Consider the following 17,200-nt stretch of genomic DNA (forward strand, 5'->3'; position numbering starts at 1 on the left):
ATACAGCAGCCCTGGTGCGTACGCCGGTGGGGATATCAGCTCTCAATGGGCCCGACCAAAAATAAGGCTCACACCCATAAGTTTGCCTAAGTTCTCTGGAGACAGGAGGGACTATAGGTGAGACTGTGAAAAGTGAACTCAGACTATTGCGTTGCAGAGATGCAAATGATATCTTCAGGGAATTAGAGAACCGTTATGGTGATAAAGCACAAACGGCAGAAGAGATCGTGTTGGAGCTACAATCACGACCTGCTGTAAAGAACCACCAGCCACAAGAGACGTTAGAGTTGATCCTAGCAGTGGAGAGGGCAGCATTGGACCTCACAGACCTGGGGTGCACAGACGCTATACAGAATCAGCTGGTGATTCGGTCTTTAGAGAGCAAACTCCCTGATGTCATGAAAAGAGAGTGGCTCATGTGTGTGAGAAACCCTGTTAACAACGTCCTCCCAGGAAACCGTTTCGACAGGTTCTTGATATTCCTGGAGGACCAAAAGTCGTTGCTCGTGAGGTTGGAACAGTTGCTGCCCAGCAAGCCATGGCCTGCTAATGCTCCTGAGAGACCAAGCTACCGGGAGAAACCAGGTGACAGATGGAGAGAAAAGAAGTCGTTCACTAAGACTACAGCAAGTGAAGTCAAAAGAGACTCCAAGCAGTTACCATGTGCTGTGTGTGGCGATGAAGAACATGGAGGTAAACTGTTTCGCTGTAAAACTTTCAGGAAGGCCAGTCTGTCGGAGAAGAAAGCTCAGGTGAAAAAGGCAAAAGCATGTACAAAGTGCCTGGATGTTCACGGGGTCAACGATGCCTGCACTCCAAAGTTCCTCTGTCGTAAAGAGGAGTGTAAGAAAGGCGACACTCTGGTGGACCACCACTATTTCCTTTGCCCTGAGGCACCAATAATGAAGGATGCTGCTAAGAGGGAAAACAAAGCAGAGGAAAAGAGGGGACCTCGTGGTCCAACAGAGGAGCAAGAGGCTGTGTTGCCGAGCTGGGACTGACTCCCCACCAGTTGGAGGCTGTCCGCAGAGCCTGTACTAACAAGGCAACGTCAAGAGTGTGTTCTGGCAAGAATCTGATAGAACAGAGCGGCTTGAAAGAACATCCAGTCCTCATGATGCTCTTACCTGTCACGGCAAAGAGAGGAGACAGCCTTGGAGCCTTGGTTGATCTCGCTTCTGACACTAATTACATTACGCACCAAGCTGCTGAAAGACTCCGGACTGACCGGTGAACCAATCTCCCTTGTCGTGTATGGTGTCGGCACGATGAAGGTGAGAGTTGATACAAAAAGGTATCTCGTGACAATCAAGGTGTGGACCTCACAAGGAACCCTGAAGTTCCACAAGATGATCTGCTACGGGATGGAAGACATCGCCAAAGTGGATCGAGTGGTGAGATCGAGAGCGGCTGGAGCAGTTTTTCCCTGAAGCTAAGCCGGGAGAACTGGCCCGCCCAAAGAAGATCGATCTATTGATCAGTACTCGAGAAGGCCGATTAGCTCCACAAAGACTGCAAAGGGTCGGCGACCTGGTGTTGTGGGACGGTCCTCTAGGCAAGACTGTGAGTGGTGTGCATCCTGACCTCTTCGAAGAAGTGGAGGTGACCACATGGCAGTCGGAGACGCACTTCGCACGCTCCAGGAGGATGGTAGCCGTCAAAGTTGAAGAACACTTCGTGGGAAGGCTAGGAAGCCATTTGGAAGAAGAGAGCAGTGTGGAAGTTCGAACGACAGCAGCATGCAATAAAGAGGTCCTTGAGTGGCTAAAATGGGATAACATCGGTGCTGCCTGTGACCCTACCTGTGGAGGGTGTCGCGGTGGAAAGTGCCCACCGGGAGGAAAGGAGATGTCCCTGGCTGACGAGAAAGAGCTGGAGATAATAAGGGCAGGTCTAACCTTCAGAGAAAGTGACACCCACAGCGACCAGCCACACTGGGATGCCAAGTACCCCTGGAAGGAAAACCCAGCCTCTCTTCCCAACAACCGAAAGGCTGTGGAAGCAACGTTCCTGAGGGCTGAGAAGCGGCTCATGAAAGACCCCGTGTGGAAAGAAGCTTACATGAGGCAAGTGCACGAGATGGTGGGGAGGGGAGCTGCTGTTAAGCTCACTAGGGACGTGATCGACAGTTGGAATGGTGCCGTGTGGTGGGTGAGCCACCTAACCGCACCAAACCCCCACTCAGTGACTACGCCGGTGCGCCTCGTCTGGAATAGCAGCCAGGAGTTCAGAGGGGTGAGCATGAATAGCATTTTGCTCAAAGGGCCAGACGTCCTAAATCCTATCAGAGCGGTGCTCCTCAGATTCCGGGAAGGAGAACATGCAGCCATCAGAGACATCACCAAGATGTATAATTCGGTATGGCTGGAGGAACAAGAGGTCCATGTGCATCGGTTCCTATGGAGAGACTCACCCATAGATGAGATTGAGGATGGACTCTTCTATTACTCCCATCTCCAGCATGGCCTTCAATTCCTTCTGAACCACTTTTCTTTTGTGTTCAGGTAACTGATAGGGCCGTGAATTCACCGTTACTCCCGGGTGAGTCTCAACATAATGCTGTATGAGATTTGACATCCTGGCAGGGGGGAGAACATATCAGCAAAATGCTGTTGCAACACAGCAATGTCTGCTCTCTGGGACGGTCTAATAATTTAATGTATTTTTATTATTATTATTATTATTATTATTATTATTATTATTATTATCACAATGGAGCAAGGCAGGATTGGTGGAATTTGGTACCTCAGACCCCAACTCATCTCTCTCTTTCTCCTTGGTCTCCAGAGAAACAGAATCCGCCTCTCTCTATGCTTTGAGGAGATTGAGGTGGTAAATCTGTGTTGCTCCTCCCCTGTCAGAACGCACAACCTCATAATTGACATCACCCACTCGCCATGTGACCACAAAGGGCCCTTGCCACTTGGCAAGTAATTTAGAGCTGGAAGAAGGGAGTAATACAAGTACTTTATCTCCCGGTGCAAATTGTCTTATCCTAGTTCCTCTGTTGTACAGGCGCTGTTGACACTCCTGGACCCTGAGGGTGGTACACACTAGTCCAAATCGACCTGATGCCCAATAATCCATACAGTTTCCGGAGTGTGCGTGACATAAACGAGGTGCCCTGGTCTGTTAGGATTTCTTTTGGGATCCCAACTTGGGAGATAACCTGGAACAGTGCCTGTGCCACACTCTTTGCAGAGATTGTGGCACAGGCACTGCTTCTGGATATCGAGTTGCATAATCCACTAAGACTAATACAAAACGATATCCACGTGAAATGGCCCGATGAGGTCAGTGCCAATACGGTCAAATGGAACCTCAATGAGTGGTAATGGATGCAAAGGCGCTCTTGGGATGGCCGGTTGGTTAACCAACTGACATTCGGGGAAAGACGCACACCAGCGGCATACATCTCCCCGAATGCCAGGCCAATAGTATCAGGCCATTATCCGGTTAAGTGTTTTTTCATACCCCATGTGCCCCGCCATTGGGTTATAATGAGCCGCCTGGAAAACTGTTTCCCGGCGGCTTTCCGGTACAAACAACTGGGTAATTTCCTCTGCTGACTGAGTGTGCACCAACTGACCATCAATTTTTATCACTTGGTCAAAGGCAAAGCGCGTAGTATTGTCACCAGACTGCTTGAGTGGAAGATCTTCCGTGGAGTGCAACATGGGAACCCGTGGAGCTTCTCCATTCCCCGCCCCATAATATCCACCCCCGATGCCTCTACCAAAGCCCTGGGTCGAACCAGGTTCTGATGAATTATAGACTGCATACAGCCTGAATCCACCAGTGGCTGATGTATACCCCCTTGAATCCTTACCGGAATGTTGTATGTCCCTCCTGAACTGAGAGAGGGTGTTGGTGGACCAGCAACCCGGATCATCTGACTGACCTCCATGAGTGGGCACTCCCTGTGGAAGTGTCCAGGCTGCCCACACCGCCAACACTACGGCCCCGACGCCTGAGGAACCCTCTGTGTGTCAAGAGCAGCACCCGTAGCGGCTGGACCCGGAGCTGGGGAAGAAACAGAGGGAAGGTTAGTGTGAGGCAAAGGGAGAGGGTGGGCAAACGTATCCTGATAAGGTTTAAGTGGGGGTGTGGGTTTTTCTGCGGGGAGCCGGTACTGGTTGGGTGGGTGCAGAGGCAAAGGGAGAGGGCAGGCAAACGTATCCTGATATGCAGCGTCCTGGAGGCAGCGTCCTTCAGCTGAAAGGACGGTCGGAGGGTCCCAGGGTGGTGGACCAGAACCGGCGGCGGTGATCTTCGAGGAAAAAACCCATCCGATGCAGGATGGCTCTCTTGATATTCCGGAACTCCTCCTGAGAAGAAGCTGGCGGGCCGAGTGCTGCAGTCTGGGCGCACGGCCCACTCGAACGTCACCAGGAACTTTTGGGGGGGTCATTTGCCGCTGTCATCCTGTGCACAGTGATATCGGAGAAAGAGGGGCATGGAGGAGATGGTGACTGAGCCCCCGACCGGACAGGCAGAACCTCAAGCAGCTTGGTCTGCTACCCTGTCTGGTCCTGGAGTGCCTCCAGATTCTGCATGTTGACAGCCGCCTGCTCGTTGTACATTGCAGCAACCTCCCCAAGCATTTCTCCTAGCCATGCCACCAGTGATGGAAGCTGCTGCAGAGGCTGCTGTGGGTCTGTCATCCTGTGTGCTGAGGTACGTTGGGTGCCAGTGTAGTAAGACTTGCTACTACGAGGGTTCTCCCAGCACACACAGACCAACCACAGGGATTACTGCACAAGACAACTTTATTATTTTATCTGCCGCACACACAATTAACACATGACTTAGCCTGCTTCAACAGTCCATTCAGGTCTGCTCCTGTTGCGTCTCCTCTGTCATGTGTGTTGGGGCGAAGGTCCAGCACACTACTGCCTTAAGAGATGTGAAAGTGATTAGTTCATGAGTATCAGCTGAGACAATCAACTCACCTGGTGCTGCTCTCACGATCCTTCCCCACACCTCTCTCTCCTGCAGCTGAGTGCAAACCACACCCACCTCCACAATAACTAAGCTATTCCGCTCCCATTTCTTGAACCCTGTTCCTAATTTAGATGGAAGAAAGTCTGTATTTTGTGCAATTTTCATTGCTCTAGATATTGACACCGGGAGTCTTAATTTCTTCTTCACATTGGACCATATTGTTGTTAGTGGTTAGTTTATAGTGGTTTTCACCTACTGATTATCAATTTTATTTATTTTCCAACTGTCTTGACTCATAAATGGAATTGTGTCTAGGGGCAAGTTTAGGCAGAGATATCCATGCAACCAATAATGCTCTGAGCTGCCCAATAATATTTTTTCAGGTTAGGTAAATCAAGGCCTCCATTTTCTTTTGTACATAACATACTTTTTACATTCTTCTGATTCTAACTGCTTTATTTTATTTTCTAATTTAGTTTGTTCTTCCAGTTGTATTTTCTTAAATCTAGATGCAATTTGAATCATCTTTCCCCTTATGACTGCTTTAGCTACCCCCCATAAAATTGATGGGGTCACCTCTCCATTATCATTTGTCTCAAAATATTCTTTAAAATTTTGTTTTAAATCCTGTGTAGCCGCAGTATTGGTCAATAACGAGACATTCAGTCTCCAGTATCTGAAGAAATTTTCTTTGCATAAATCTATATTTAAAGTTACAGGAGCATGATCACTCAGAGTTATTGGTTCTATATGGCAATCTGTTACTTTATACATATGCTGTTGAGATAAACAGAAGAAATCGATTCTGGAATAACTGTTATGTACATTACAGAAAAATCTAAAGTCTTTTCATGAAGGGTTTCTAGATCTCCAAGGGTCAATAAGTCCTAATTCTGAAATCATACTATTAAGTGTTTTAGTTTTTATAGTTTGGGGTCCTCCCTCTGCTGGCATTCTATTTAGCCATCCATCCATACAGTCTTTGCATCACACAAGGAGGAACCTTATCTCCCAGCCTGGACAGCAAACTATCAGCCACATCCCTGATCTTATTACAATAAAATATTGCATGAACCCAAAATAATGCAGAATTCATTCTCTTTATTTTACATAAATTAAACTACTCCTCTGCCACAACATCCTCCTCTCCATATACATACAGAAACATTTATTGCACAAAAAACTGATAAAGGCCAAGTTCCTGTTGAGTATCATGCTGGCCATGAGAAGACATTAATGAAAGAAACAAAATGTGTCTCAACATCATTTTTAAAATAGTTTATTACTTTACATTGATTATTAGTTCTGCAACAAGATTTAATCAAATGGACTATACAATCTTTCATTACATAGCTTTAAGGATAGCTTTCAACCCCAAAGATTTGATCAAGATGGTAAAATTCACGCACACACACACACACACGCACACACACACACACACACAAACACACGCACATATATATATGTGGTGCTGGCTGTTACGATATGGTATATCATATCATTGAACATACATTAAAATCAAACATGTAAGTTTACAGTGATATTTTTCTCCTGCCCAACAACACTGATGTGAATTAGATTTTCTACTGAGAGGCTAAATGTGATTCACAAAAGTCCATATAGAGTGCTGATATTAAAGTTGAGTTGATTTACTGTGGTATTTAAAAGGATGTCCATGGGATAACACAGATTTGTGTTACTTTTTAACATAACATTTTTAAGTTGTTGTCAGTAATACTTGCACGATATAATCAAATCAGAAAGTGTCTACAAGTGCTGCTAATCAATCAAAAATCTTCAGTGGTTAATGAGATTTCAAGATTTTTAAATAGGAAAGGTGGCCAGCTCTGTGTATTTCCTGGGAATGGTTTCCACTAAGTTCCAAGAAAAACAAAACAAAAAATGGTAATGGAAAGATGCACAATCTTATACATTTGATTTTAATAATAAAACACGTTATAAAACCATGTGTTGTATAATGATAAATACATTTCCTTGATGCCTGGACACATCCGATTGCATGTTTGTGCTTGGCCAGATCCATCAGTGTTACTGCAAACAAATACTATTTATGTTTGGTCGTGTTTTGCTTTGCAGCCTTATGATCCTCTTGCTGTTACAAGCTATGTTGCCGGAAACAAAAAAAAACAAGCTTTCAGATCTGGTGGATCGGAATGCTTACAGTTTGAAGTTATAGTCCTTATAATCCTAGAATTATATCTGACTCTATTATTGATATTATGCATGGCATGGGTTGTGTTGCGCTGTATATTGGATATTGCATTGTATGTTTTGCTTTTTAATGTGTGTAGCAGAATCCAGGATTCAAATCCTCAAATTCAAACTCATGCACAAGGGATTCACAGGAAATGATGGATTCATGTACTGGACATGATTTGATCATGAATTCAGCATAAGCATGTTGTGTTTTATTAAAGAAACATAACACCATTAATGCTATTGGCCCACATTTGTATGGCTGTGCAGTAAACAGAAGTTATCCATTCTATTTATGACTTTCCCAGGTGTGTTTGTTGCCCCCACTGACATATAAAGATGTGCATGGTGGCCCTGCAGCATCATCCTTCCATGATTTTGTTGGATTCATCAAACAACTGGAGAGGACAGCTATGTAAAGGCTGAAAGAGCAGGCAACAAAGATGTCCAGAGTAGGCACAGCTCCACATACATGCACTCAAATTTGTACTATTCCCCTGTACCCAAAGTCGACTGAGTCAAATCTTCATGCCAAGTTTGGCTTTCTGTGGAAAGGACACATCATTGAGGTTAAAAGTACAATACACCTTTCTATCATCTTACTATAATACTATGATCATTATTTTCAGGTAATTATACTCATTCCTATGCATATGAGATTAAATTTCTGCTAATAGATCCTCCTAAATCTTACACACTAGACCTTTAATATCATGTCATAACAAGCTATAATATTATCATCTTCCCAAAGAGAGACTCTGCAAGTTATGGATGACTTAAAAATGTTTTCTCCTTGTCTCCTTTTCCTCTGACACACTAATTGAAAAAAAATGGCAACAAGACCAGTAAAAGTTGAAATAAGCTTGGATTATCACTTTTTTGTTACGTTGTTTTTTAAATATTTGGTGGGGGGGTTTTATGCTTTAATTTGATAGGACAGATGAAGACAGAAAAGCAAGGTCTGAAAGAGAAAAAAAACACACACAAAGGGCAATAGGCCATAGGGTTATAGGGCAATAGGTTGGAACTGAACCCAGGCCACTGTGGTAAGGACTCACCCCACATGGGGCACGTGCTCCACCAGGTGAGCTACCATGTGCCCCATCTAATGTTCCACATTTCTCAAAGCTTTGTTTTACTTAGTAAGTCATAAAGCAGTGGAAATACATATACATTTTTAGAGCTTTTCTACTTCAGTCTGTAGATAACCGGAGTGATCTTCTGACCTTCTGTTTACTTAAATTACAAAAACAAGGGTCAAAGGTCAACTTACAATGCCAGAGGCGTGCTTAGGTTTGACACTGTAGGCAGCCTTCTCCTTGGCCTGTCGGAAACACTCCTCTGCTGCTTTTAACCTGAAGAACACACAGTTAATACTGAATACACCAACTCAGTTAACGGCATATACTGGTAACTTATTTGGCTTCATTTTGCATTAAAGGCATTTTAACTTTAGCTTATTTAAAGTAGAAACATCTTACATTTTTCTAAGGAAGAAAGAAAGAAAGAAAGAAAGAAAGAAAGAAAGAAAGAAACAAACAAACAAACAAACAAACAAACAAACAAACAAACAAACAAACAAAACACCAGGTACTGTAATGCATATGATCAGCATGCATTACAGTACCTTTCCTTGAGAATGGCCTTGTTCTCCTTCTTCCACTGGTCCTTGAAGTCAGAGGAGAACTCATGCCAGATGCAGAAGACAGTGTTGGGTGAAACCTCCTTCTCTCCTGCCTTAGCCTTCACTGAGAAGAACACTGTGATCTCCAGGAACCTGACAGGACACAATCATGACTTATTGACATTCCCTTTTTATCAGTAAGTAGAAATAAAATATGACACTAGCCAAAAAGCCAAACTGTGTTCCATTGACTGCACACTTTGAGTAATTATGAAGAGCAGAATAGATTTTCACTGACCTATAGACTGTGGAAATACACTGGGTAATGTATATGATGTCCCAACAAAACCTGAAAGAGTTTATGCTTACAAGCATATTTGTCAATTACTGGAACCTAAAAATTTTAATCAAGTAAAGAACTGAAGTGGACCAACAAGCAGCAACCGCCACAATTTTGTTTGATAGCTTGAGAGACTTGTCAATCAAAATAAATATTATTTAAAAATATGCTAATAAGTTAAATTAAGTTAGACCCAACAAGGTGGGATGTGCTTGTGGTTTATGGGCATATGACAAAATGTACATCACGTATTATGGCTAAGTGGATGCGGAAAGTATGATATGAAAAACTTGCTTTAAAGGCTGATTCTTACTACCTATAGCCTGCCTATGCCTGTCTTGCATATGGGTCCTATTGCTTGTGGTATCACCTGTTGTAACATTGTAACCTCTTAAACGTCAAAACCAGTGTCTTGTTTAGGCTGCCTGACATGTTGACATGATGTCTATGAACTGTTAGCAGTTCAACCAAGAGACAGTTACTTTCTAGATGTTAAATTTATTTTTAATAAAAAATGTTCAACTACTGATAAATCCATAATGGGAAAGGAATAATCCATGACAAACTGTTGCAAACTGTCAAGCCCTCCACCTCTGTCAAACTCTGTGTGTGGAGACTGTTTTCACAGTCAGTTATGTATCCAGCCTTGAATAGTTAGTTTCTTTGTATTTGTCTGATCATTAATTTCTGTTCTCCTCTGCCTGCAGTTCCCCAGCTTGACTCCTGCCTCCTACATTACTGGTGCCTCATCTGCTACCTCTTTTTGATTTCTGCTCTTGAACACCATTTTTTCTTCCTCCACTGGACCCCTCCAAACACCGGCCACCTGGTTCTACTCAGCTTTGGACTAATCTGCCATCATCATTACCGAAACATTCCATCTCAACCAAGTGATAAAGACAAGTAAATTTTATTTTTAAGTCTCCTGTCTTGCACTTTCGGTTCTCAACCAGCCTTAACAGCAGACTATTTTATCTAAACATGGAAGGACCTATCATGAATAAGTACAATTAAAAACCAACAATAAAAGTTATAAGTACAATAATACAAATACAAATAATAAAGTAATAATTGAAGTAAATAACAATAATTGAAGTCCACTGTCCGCATCTGTGCTGAAGTATTGAGGTTTTAGTCATGTTGTAATTGCTATAAAGGACTAGGTTCTAGCTGTGATGTAGACAGTTGAAATAAAACAAATAAAGGAGAGTGTTCTTACAGTTTGTGAGTGCTGCTGAGTTGAGCTTCCAGGATCTCCAGTTCACTTTTAGCTATGAAAGGAGGAAGAATACAAAAAGGTGAAACATGAGAAAGTACTTGGGTTTGTTGCTAGCAACTGCTGCCCTACCATCTGTCCCCTAGACCTTGCAAGGATTTTATGTCGGACACCAACATAGCATAATAGAGTAATCAAAGCTGCAAGCAGCGACAAACAGGCCCTTGCACTTTGCGTGCTGCGGTTGCGTTATGTGAAACGGATAATCGCTATACAGGCTTACTTCCAGTTTCTAGTAGGTTGTGCTATTACTGAATATATTCCCGCCAATCAGATGGCAATTACATACAACTTTCTGTTTCCTGTAGGCAGTGATACATATTGCCATGTAGGTGTGTTCTGGCTGGGACTTAAACATGTGAAGCTTGGTGTCGATCAACTTCCTATTTCTAGGCGAAACATCACAATTTATTGCAACACCACTGGCACCCTGTTCAACGAAAACTCATAAATAGCTCAACTTTTAATCATGAAGGTCTTTGGATTGCACTGACCAAATCTTAAGTAGAATTCCCAAAGAGGAATACAACGTCTAGAAATTGCAAAAATGGTGCCAACATTGCACATTAAATTCAAAATGGCTGACTTCCTTTTAGGTTTGGGAATAGGTCTAAGAGGTTATTTTGTTTATGTCTGGTCATGATACATGTGCATATTGATGAAACATATCACAAGGGCTGCAGTTAAGTGGCCGCTGTCAAGGCGTTTTGCCACGCCCATGCATGGGACCCATATGACTCTCCCTAAAAATAGTACAGAAGATGGTAGACACAGGCGCATCTGAGCGTATCCCCTTGATTTTCTGGTTTATGTTCTAATGTCACCCAATCTTAGACCTGCCCAAGACATTTCAGTCTGTTCATCAAAACATATTTTTTTAACCAACTACAAAAGCAAAGCTTGGTTAATGTTTACATCCATGGGGGTCGTCTACTACCAAATCCTCCTGTCCACTAATTCAGACAATAAGTCTAACTTACAGGTAGGAACACTACTCATTTCTGCTTTCTGGTAGTTAGGAGTATTAATAACTAGATAAATGTCTCTTGGCCCACAGCAGCAATATAATAATATAGCTGAAAGCTGTGCTTTATTAAGAGAACTTTTGCAGACATTTCAAAGTTACTTTACCTAATAACAAAATAATTTTACATGCAGTAGTTGCTTAAGTAATTCAATTAATCTTAAGAGACGTACCTGTAACTAATTACTTTTTTTGGTAATTTGCCAGTAGGGGACGATCACAGGGCAGTTGCCATTTTGCCACACCCATGTGCAAGACCCATATGATCCATAAATTTTCCCCACAACTGACATGTTTCATAACTTTTTGAGCTGGAGCAATCGGCACAATTTCTGCAAGTTTTACGTAAATCAGATGATTATTGCCATACAAGGCTTACTTATTGTCTCCAATAGGTGGCGCTATGACTATGATTGAATATTGACATGTAGATGTGTTTTTATTTTCTTATGGGGAAACGGCAATTGTGGACGCCACACCAAGGGCAAGTCGTTCGACAAAAACTGACAAATAGCCCGACTTTTAACTGTGAAGCTTAGATTTAGATTATACTGACCAAATTTGAAGTCAATCCATTCAATATTCTAGGAGGAGGTAGAAGAAGTACAATGTGTGGAAATTGCAAAAATGGCATCAAAATCATACTTCCTGTGGGTTTAGGATATGGCTCAAAGAGGCTTTTTTGTACATCTTGACGAGATACATATGCCTAGCAAGTTTCCTACATGCTGGTGCAACAGGTACTTGAAAAAAAAATGCAATTTACATTGACCCATTCACACAGTGATGGGAGTGGCTGCCATGCAAACTGCTGAAGGTCCTTTTTCCTATCCTGGATGTGATAGACACATTTGTAGGACCTTGTCCTTGTCTTCCTCTACAAGAGACGCTTTATCCATCTCTTAATTCAACAATCATCATATTATTTTGATTATGTTCCACCAGGAGAGTTTTCAAGGCCTCCTCTTTCCCTTTGACCTTTTTGACCCAGGAGGGGAGGTGAGACTGTGGCGCCGACAGTCTCCTGCACAGAGGGCCTGGTTCTTTTCAGATTCTCAGATGGGATCTCTAGGTTTTAATTTGCTTTATCCTCTTTAACAGAACACTGACTTCTCCACAGATCAGAACGACACCCTACACCTAAAGTGGATCGTGTGTGATAATTAAGTGCCTTTTTGATTGTAAATCAGGGTTAGATATCCCTGAAATGTGTTTACATCTCTTTTGGTCTGACAGGTCCACCTCCAGAGAGAAACTCCTCTGGAATCCACATCTGGCATTCTGACACCCCTTCCTCTAAAGTGTAAATTACGATGTTTTCTTTTGATAGTGGACATTCCAATCTAGGAAGCAGTAACAACAGTTGCACAGATATAGATTTAGTTCTGTTGGAGTATTATGGTAAAATTTCATCTTCTCCTAATTAACAGATTGCCATCCAGCATGAGAAGGTCGCAAATGTAATGTTTGTCTGATGTTTCTGTCTTCAGATTGGACTAAATTACAAAATCATGTGTAAAATGTCTGAATGTTTGGTGGAGCCACAGTGCCACCTTTTGGTAAGATTCTGGTATAGTGTAAGGTACTTTCAAAACGAACTTTGTTTCATAATTGTGTAGTATTCCAAATATTAAATGCCTGACACATAATTTTTATAACAAGGATTAGGCTAGCACTATACGAAATATGTACAATCCCTCAGTGCTGCTTTATATACATGTTTGATGATTAATGATTTAATGATTTTAATCAGTTCTACTTTTTCCTTTACATTAAGTAATTTCGGTTATGTTATGTTAAAACATGTGAACTATGTATTAAGTCATGGTGGGTCCTGTGAACGGTGAATTATGATCTCGAAACTTTAAAACACAATAGGAATACATTATAAAGTTACGAATATCGAAATATCGCTAAAGGAAGTGACGCGATTAGCCTTTCCGGATACGCCTCCAGAATAAAACATTTATAATATAGACTCCGGTGACTCCCGCTCTCTCACTCTTCTGATCCTGTCTTCCTTCTAAGAGTGTTGGATCCACTTATTATTTATTCTCGCTCTTACTTTTAATTTCCGTACTTTATTTTACTTCGTTTGCGACACGTGTTGAATTTTTCTTCAAGTTATAAATTGCTGTGCTGAAGTACTTTCCTAAGTACTTTTATTTTGAAAGCTCAAGACACAAACGAATTTCTTCTTTTATATTTTGTAGTCTTATCGTCAAGTATTGTCGCCTTATTCACAGAAAGTGAATTTAATCTAATTCTTGGACGACGGAGAATTCGCCAGGCCAGCGCTTCATCCTCCAGTTATTTTTAAACAAGAAGCTGAATTAGTATACAATCAAAGCTGAAGACCAACCACTCTAAGACATTCATCATCAGCCAGAAGGACGTCGCAGTAGTTGACTGCTCAAGAAGACGTATAAACGTTTCCAGCCGGACAAAGACATTATTCTCCAGCCACCTTGCCCCCAACGCTCAGTAGCGCACACGCCGCGCTGGGCCTTTTGGAGAGATTGCCACTGGTACCAGGGACGAGACGCAACTCCCTTCGGCCTGTTGGATCAGTGACGCAAAGCCGGTGTTGAGTTAAAAGCCAAGGACCTGGAATCCTTCCAAGTTCCATCTACAAACAAAGTAGGCTGACTCTCCCGTACACGGCCGGATTCACACACATGAAAAAGAGCTGGTGTCTGTCTGTAAGCTTTGATTCCCATCTTTTAAGTTTAAGAGAATTTTCGATTAGGGCCTCATAGTTCTAAAATTTACTCTCATAATATTTTAAACTTACTGCCGCATCGCAAAATCCACCATCGCTCCTGAATCACCTAATAGTAATAATTCATATATTGTCCACCTATTCTGTTACTTGTTGTTGTTTGTTTGCCTTATCATTTCATACTATTTACTAGTTTAGTTAAAACATATATAACCGTATGTCCTTGTCGGTGCCGGTTTGATTTGATGCGGGGAAATCGATGAATCGTGTAAAAGAAATCACTACTTCAGAAATATGAGATTAAATATAGATTTTGAAATTTAATAAATTTATTTGAAATTGATTTGATTAGATCTGTGGAATAATTTCCTCCGGATTACTCCAGTAGCTAAACAACGGAGGTGGTGCCCCATTTACGAGTGTATTATTAATCTTCAGTGATTAATTACCTTTCTAATTACATAGTAGTGTAACCCCTACACATTTTACAAATAAAACTTCTTAAAGCCCCCTGCTTGAGCGAGTTATAAGCTGCTTGAATCGCATACACATAAATGTTTAAACTTTTTGTCAAATTAATCGTTCAGTTGATTTTACAGAAACCATGAGCACCAAAGTATCAAATAATCAAATGAATGATTCATAATTGATATGTTAATCTTTAGCCTAATTTTCATGCAAGTAATATTGATACTAGTTTAATTAAACAATTTGATAGTATTTCCCATCTTTGCTGAGCAATTCCTAGGGATAATGAGCTGTTTTGTTACCTTGTGTGAGGAAGGTCTCCATCTTGTCCTTAAAAGGCTGTAGGTTATCCTCGTCTGAAACCTTGCAAACCTTTTCCACTTCTGATGTACACGCTGATTAAACAATGGAGACCAAAATTACAAGAAGACAGATATTACATTATGGTTAATACAATATATTATATCTTAAAAGCCATTCAAGTTTCAAATCACCAACTTTGGTACCCACCAACATTATTCAAAACTGACACTGCAGCAGACATCTATGCACAGTGGACTGGGTGAAGTCCACGTGGTAGCAGCTGCATCTTTGTACTGGGGATTAAGGTATTGCAATCTGTCACGTCACCTGCAACCCTGAGGATTTGATTAACACTTGTATCTGAGGCTTCCATGGCTTGGCTGCCCATGCATATAGTGTTATGATTCCACAGATGAGTGTTCGGCTGCCAGACTAAAGGTAAGGTATATGGGTTTCCATGCTGCCCCAGCGCCTCCAATGATGAGACAGATCTTTCTTGTGACATGTGGATTCTTGTAAATGCCAGGAGCACTAGGAGGTACTTTTTCCTGCTTCTAACACATCCACTTTGAGAATAAAATGTTCACTTGCTACCTAATACCCCACCCACTGACAGGTGCCATGATAATGAGATCAGTGTTAGTCATTTCACTGTCAGTGTCAGTGGTCATAATGTTATGGCTGATCAGTATATACAAGTGGTTGAGAATAACCTGAACTGTTCAGTGATGTATTAGAAGAAAGAGGTATTTGACCTGGGCTTTTAGTGGCTCTAAATTAGTAAATTAGCAAATGGCACACAGAGGTAAGCTTGGGTATTTGCTGCATTTGCAGGAAATTTTGTGATTCTGTGTGTGTTACCTCTCAGATCTTTCCTGAGTCGAATCAGGTCTTTCTGAAAATCTTCAAACTTCATCTGTGAAGCCTGGAAAAGATCATGAGGCTCAGGGAGCGGGTACACACAGGTCTCTCTACCTGCATCCTGGTGATTGACAGACAGGCAACACACACACGTGCACACATACATATTAAAATTATGACATAAGCAATTATGTCATGTAATGCTGTTATATATAGATTTTTTCAGTTTCAGCAAATATGACCACGTTATTTTTGTAAAGGTTACCTACCTAAGCCTACATAGAGATTGCATGTACACAACTCGAACTCAAAACATCTCTCTAAACTCCAGCCCTATTCCCTATTCTCTTAATAACGCCAGCCTGCCCTTTTAAGATAAGCACCTGATTTTGATAAGCCCACCACCCTGGCCTGACAGCCTTCATAAATGTCTGATAATGTTTTAGGGCCGCTACACACACCATTTTTAATTTAATGGCTGCCAATGTAATAAATATTAACATTACATTACAGTGGTGTGATGCAACACTGTCTTATCCTGTGTTTGCCTCATTGTACCTAGTAGCTCTGAATATGAGCTATGTACAGTATGAGAGGAAGACTGATGAAAGTATACAGATATGGACAAAGGTACGAGTCTTAAAAAGAGAAAGCGTAACAGTATGAGAGAAAGTATATTAACTAAAAAGCTTACCTCGTCAAAATGTCTGAGGTAGTATGCAACAATGTAAGACAGGAGACTTTTCATGCTGTCCTGCATGTGGAAAAAAGAAAAGACTTGATTGTATTCCTCTGTGACTTGTGTGGAAGAAAATAATTACCGTAATAGTTACATGACATTACTTCCAGAGTTTATCTGTTGGTTTTTGCTGGTAGGTTACAAGATCTGAGCTACTTGAGTTGGGTGGGCTGAAAATAATAATAATGTCATAATGTTTTTGTGCTTTCTCATCACGCAGGTTCCTATTTTTAATACAATTGATAACTGCAGTAAACTGTCAAATGCAGTTTCATCAACTGTCTAGTGCCTCACTGCCATGAGAATGACAAGGATCCTCAGTGAAGCACAAGCTCATGTTTTTTACTAAATTTTTATTAAAAAGACACAGTTCAATGCAACTAGAATGTTATCTTAATGTTATTGCATGATGACAATAAATTGGTTTACAAGAATTTTGTGATGAATTAAAAACAAGTATTTCTTTAAGTGTAAGAGTGCTGTATTGTACCTCTTTACAAAGGTTTTTTTATTCTACCATAAATGTTTTGTGTTGTGGGGGTACTAGGCTAAAAAAATATGTCAAAGGGGGTATATTAATGAAATAATTTGAGAATCACTGTACTCTCTAGAGCCACCATAGAGCAATATCATTACATCACTGTAAGGGGTAAATATAGTTATGTTAACAAATCATTTTTAA

The 17,200-nt window shown here is 41.5% G+C and overlaps 1 protein-coding gene across 7 annotated transcripts in view; it reads right to left on the bottom strand.

Annotated features, from left to right (window-relative positions):
* Positions 1-6,207: 6,207 nt before the first annotated feature.
* The window catches only part of fmn2b (formin 2b), a 49,946-nt gene continuing 38,953 nt past the window's right edge, over positions 6,208-17,200 (bottom strand). For 4 of the 7 annotated variants that reach the window (XM_051417117.1, XM_051417116.1, XM_051417115.1 and 1 more), the window contains 8 exons: positions 16,474-16,533; positions 15,780-15,900; positions 14,918-15,010; positions 10,345-10,396; positions 9,084-9,134; positions 8,789-8,938; positions 8,435-8,516; positions 6,208-7,706 (listed from right to left, as the gene is read on the bottom strand). In XM_051417117.1, the coding sequence (XP_051273077.1) occupies positions 7,680-7,706; positions 8,435-8,516; positions 8,789-8,938; positions 9,084-9,134; positions 10,345-10,396; positions 14,918-15,010; positions 15,780-15,900; positions 16,474-16,533 (636 nt within the window). In that variant the 3' untranslated portion in view covers positions 6,208-7,679. Of the gene's footprint in view, positions 7,707-8,434; positions 8,517-8,788; positions 8,939-9,083; positions 9,135-10,344; positions 10,397-14,917; positions 15,011-15,125; positions 15,212-15,779; positions 15,901-16,473; positions 16,534-17,200 lie in introns of those variants that run through there. The other 3 variants (XM_051417122.1, XM_051417120.1, XM_051417121.1) reach the window with 2 other exon arrangements.

The sequence above is a fragment of the Dicentrarchus labrax genome, unplaced genomic scaffold (assembly GCF_905237075.1).
Source record: "Dicentrarchus labrax unplaced genomic scaffold, dlabrax2021, whole genome shotgun sequence".
Classification (NCBI taxonomy): domain Eukaryota; kingdom Metazoa; phylum Chordata; class Actinopteri; family Moronidae; genus Dicentrarchus; species Dicentrarchus labrax.